We start from the raw sequence: 4,150 nt of genomic DNA, 5'->3' as shown, positions 1-4,150 counted from the left end.
CCGACACTTATAACGCCCCAAGGCTGAAAGGGCGAGCATGTTGGTGGCGGGGATGCGAACCCGCGACCGCAGAATGCGAGTCGAGCGTCCTAACCACCTGGCCATGTATTTTAAGCAAGAAGAGCTTCAAAAGTCAGGTGGGTAGGTACAGGAGAGTTTGATCCTTTTTTTTAAATCAGTTAATAAATACCTATTTATTCTTTGTAGTTTAAGCACAAAGCTCCACAATGGGCTATCTGTGCTCTGCCCACCACGGGTATCGAAATCCGGTTTATAGCGTTGTAAGTCCGCAGATATACCGCTGTGCCACTGAGGGGCAAAATAAATCTTATATTTAAATATTTGATTATAGTAATTCGTGAATAAGTAAAAACTAACTATTGAATATGAAAAGTAACTAAAATTATTAAAATAACCTAACTTTAGTTTGTTTTTCTGTGTTACAAATTTCAGTGATAATAAAAAAACGACTTTTGTTACTGACCAAATATTCCGTACATTCGCACTGCATCAAGTAACATTTTATTATAAACTCACCTAATGTTGGACTTGTTCAACGGACGTATAGAAACAAAAATCAAGATTATAGATCATCGGTATGATGCTACAGTACTCTTTCACCTATACTTTTTAAAATTATTTCAGTTTGGGAGAATAAACTCTTGATAGGACCGATTGCATCTCTTCCAGAAGTACAACACATGGTCTCGTTTTTCGGGCTAGATTTAATACTAATTTTAACAAATTTCTACTTGAACAGAGTTAAACTATTTCAACCAAATTAAAAATAACTCTTATTTTATGTAGACATATCACGCATGAGCGAATGTACATATATTATTAATTTCCATTGTACAAAATTAGGAGAGAACAATGTATATTTTAGTAAACGTTATTCGAGACTACGGACGTCAACATTAAAAATACTTCAAAGGTCTTTAAAGAAAATATTAAATAAAAAGGTCTACATGGCGATATAAATATCAAATAACAATAATAAATGGATTTCAGATAAATACCTACTGGTAGCTCGTGAACAATATAGGTTTTATCAGGACTTTTCAGTTGACTTCTTTCTCAACAAGTATGTTTATATATATACACAGTTTACACGGAACACCACTCATAGGATATGCAGATAATGAAGAATGATCCAGTCATAAACACAGAGTTAGAAACTGGACCAAGTATATAGAAGTATTTTGTTAATTTGTAACACTTAATCTCTGCATGTAGGAAAAAACAACAAAAACAAACGACATGAGGTTCCGTTCTCTATTCTTTTTCAACTAATCAACATTAGCTTAAACATTTTTATTATTAGTACACACCGATAATTAAACACCATTTTAGTGGTTATGGTAGTCCGTTGTTCCATCTGGTAGGTAGGTAATGAAGTTGTAATTATTCTATAAAAAAGTTTAAAGCTACATTTCTTAGAAAGGATAAATGTGTTATCACTAATTCACTGAGACAAATAACACTGATGAAGATTTTAAGATAACAACAATGTTACATATGAATAACAAGTAAGAAAGAGACAGTTGTAACGTAATTATTGGGAAGGGTCGAATGAACAATATCATTAAATAAAGGGGAGAAAATGTGGTAATAATGTATGGTTTAGTTATGAACTTTTATTGTGCTTACGAAGACTGTAATAGTTCTTACCCTTTCAAAGGTAGGCCCAACGTTTTTCAGGATTAATATATAGGAAGAGGCTTTTTAATATAAAGTCACAAAGAAAAACAAAACGAAAAGATATAACTTAGAGTATTTTATGAATACTTAATAATGACCAAAGTCACTTGTGAATCATTAGCATGTAATGTGCTCTAAATTACTTGAGACTAATATTTTTTAAATCACATTTAAGCCACATGCTTCGGTTCGATCATGAGTCTATAACATGTGCCCTTAATTTCTCAGCACTTTGTGTATTAAATAAAAATAATGTGTCATAAGGATGAACTTTGTAGAAATTGTTTTAGTTTTTAGTCAAATATTGTTAATGTTGTCTAGTAGGTTATTAAATATTAATCAGGAACGTATAGGTACATTATTAATAGACGATTATAAGATACATTTACACAACTAAGGGAGGCTACTTGCAGTAGTCATGGAAGGTGTGCGTGTGTGTCGTCTCTGACTTATGTATCAAAATCGAATGAGTTGAAAGGAACCTCCTCCATAAACAGTTTAATGACAGTATGTCTAAGATGCCTGTAGCACCACCAGGGGATTCATTCAGAATGACTACGCCCATGGGAAAGTGTTATCGTGTTTAAGATAACTGTGCCACCATCAAGGGCACATCCAAGATGGCTGCGCCCATAAGAGGTTGCCATCTTTGCTGTCAACTGAAAGTGACTTCATGAATGCGCCAATTAAAGGGATGTGACGTTATCCAAGATCGACTCACTCATATACACATAGGAGATCGCCATCTCGAGGGCAACTGAGAGTGTCATCATGGCTGCATCATGTGGGCGGACGTGACGTTATCCACAATGACCATGCTCACTGGAGGCCACCATAATGGAGCAACCGGAAACGAAGTTAGTGATTACTGTGATGTCAAGGAGATGTCATGGTCACAGGCCAGGTTTAATTTAGTGGCATAACTACTTTTTGTATATTTCTAAGGTTCATAGATTGTATGATTAAGTATGTTTGTAAACAAAACTCAAGTATATTAAATGTTTATCGTACCTTTGGCTTCTTGTACCTCTTCTGACATATTCCACATTTGATAACATGTACGTCAAAGTGACGTGCAATAGGCCACGGCCGGATTTCAACTCCAAGGTCTTTGGACATATCTTTCAGGCCCTTGGACAACAGGAGAGTAGAGTAGATGGGAAAAACGAGCACTGCAAATTTTAAGTTATCAAAGATTACAAAAGGTATATCAAAATTTCTCAAATAAGTATTAATGGTTAACTTGATATTTGATAGCATTAAAATTGAAACTAATTAAAGTAGTAAAGATAAGCCCTTTTTCGTTAATCAACCACATGATTGTGGTAATAGAGGTAAAATATTTTATGAGCTGTTCTTTTAACCAGACAATTTAATTTAGGATAATAAAATTAATTAGAAATATCATATAAACAGTTGCGTAAAAAACACAGGAAATATGAAGGATTACATCAAGGGCATTCTTAAGACTTCAAAGGGGGGGGGGCGTTAGAATTGATCAGCTATAAAATTTCGAATTTATTTTCATATTAATATACAATAAATAAATAGTTTTCCTATGTACAATATATATGTAAATATAAATATATCAAAAACCAATTTTGAGGAAACACCTTACAGTCTGTTATTTGTTGTATTACTCCCCCGCAGTGAGAGGGGCTCTTCGGTGCAACAAAAGCGCCCCTGTATTACATGATAAAAACATATTTTTTATTCATCTACTTGTAAAGAAACGTGCATTATATAGACGAATATATTTTATTTTGGTGCAAGAAAGAAAATTTAATTTGTCGTTTTAGTTTTACTAAGCTAACTTTAAGATAATAAGTTTAAGGCATAGCTTAAGGGGTTTTTACCACATTTCTGAGAAATGGTTTTTACTTTGACATGTGAATTATAATCTATTTATGTATAACAAATGTACTGACTGAATTCTTCAAGATTTTGTATCTTATGAGTTTTGTAACCCATGAAAAACTACACTGGTGATAAAAACGAATTTTCAGTTTTTTAAAAGTTAAAATTACTTTTCTGTTTGCGATGCGAACAGCAAAAACGTTTTTCTTTTCGACAAATAAGTTGATCCCTTGTTTAGTGAAGTTTTAATACCTTATGAAGGAAACACGCCTGTAATTACTAGTTCAAAACATCTTGAATGAATTTTTGTTGGATCCATGATTCTCTTTTTTGTACATATATTAAAAGAAGTTCATTAAAATACATTTTTCTTGTTAAGTTATTTCTACAAGAAAAGATATTTAATTATCTCCTAAAATATAGCGAAGAATTTTAAAACTCACAAGTAACTTGATCTTTAGCCGATTTTACAAGCTAGTTGCACAAAGGAAAAACCCTAATAATCAAAATATAAAAGTATGTCCAAATTAAACTTCATAGCAGTCTTGAATTCTAGTGAATCTTACTTGCTTCTTACCAAGTGATCCCAGTT

At 32.8% G+C, this 4,150-nt stretch overlaps 1 protein-coding gene across 1 annotated transcript in view; it reads right to left on the bottom strand.

The window, feature by feature from the left end:
- The window catches only part of LOC106457437 (tripartite motif-containing protein 2-like), a 37,011-nt gene that overhangs the window by 8,978 nt on the left and 23,883 nt on the right, over positions 1–4,150 (bottom strand). Inside the window, exon 2 of the mRNA XM_013916855.2 lies at positions 2,713–2,873. Coding sequence (XP_013772309.2) covers positions 2,713–2,820 — 108 coding nt within the window. The 5' untranslated portion in view covers positions 2,821–2,873. The remainder of the gene's footprint in view (positions 1–2,712; positions 2,874–4,150) is intronic.

The sequence above is a fragment of the Limulus polyphemus genome, unplaced genomic scaffold (assembly GCF_000517525.1).
Source record: "Limulus polyphemus unplaced genomic scaffold, Limulus_polyphemus-2.1.2 Scaffold331, whole genome shotgun sequence".
In the NCBI taxonomy this organism is placed as follows: domain Eukaryota; kingdom Metazoa; phylum Arthropoda; class Merostomata; order Xiphosura; family Limulidae; genus Limulus; species Limulus polyphemus.
This window is presented reverse-complemented; position numbering and strand designations above follow the sequence as displayed.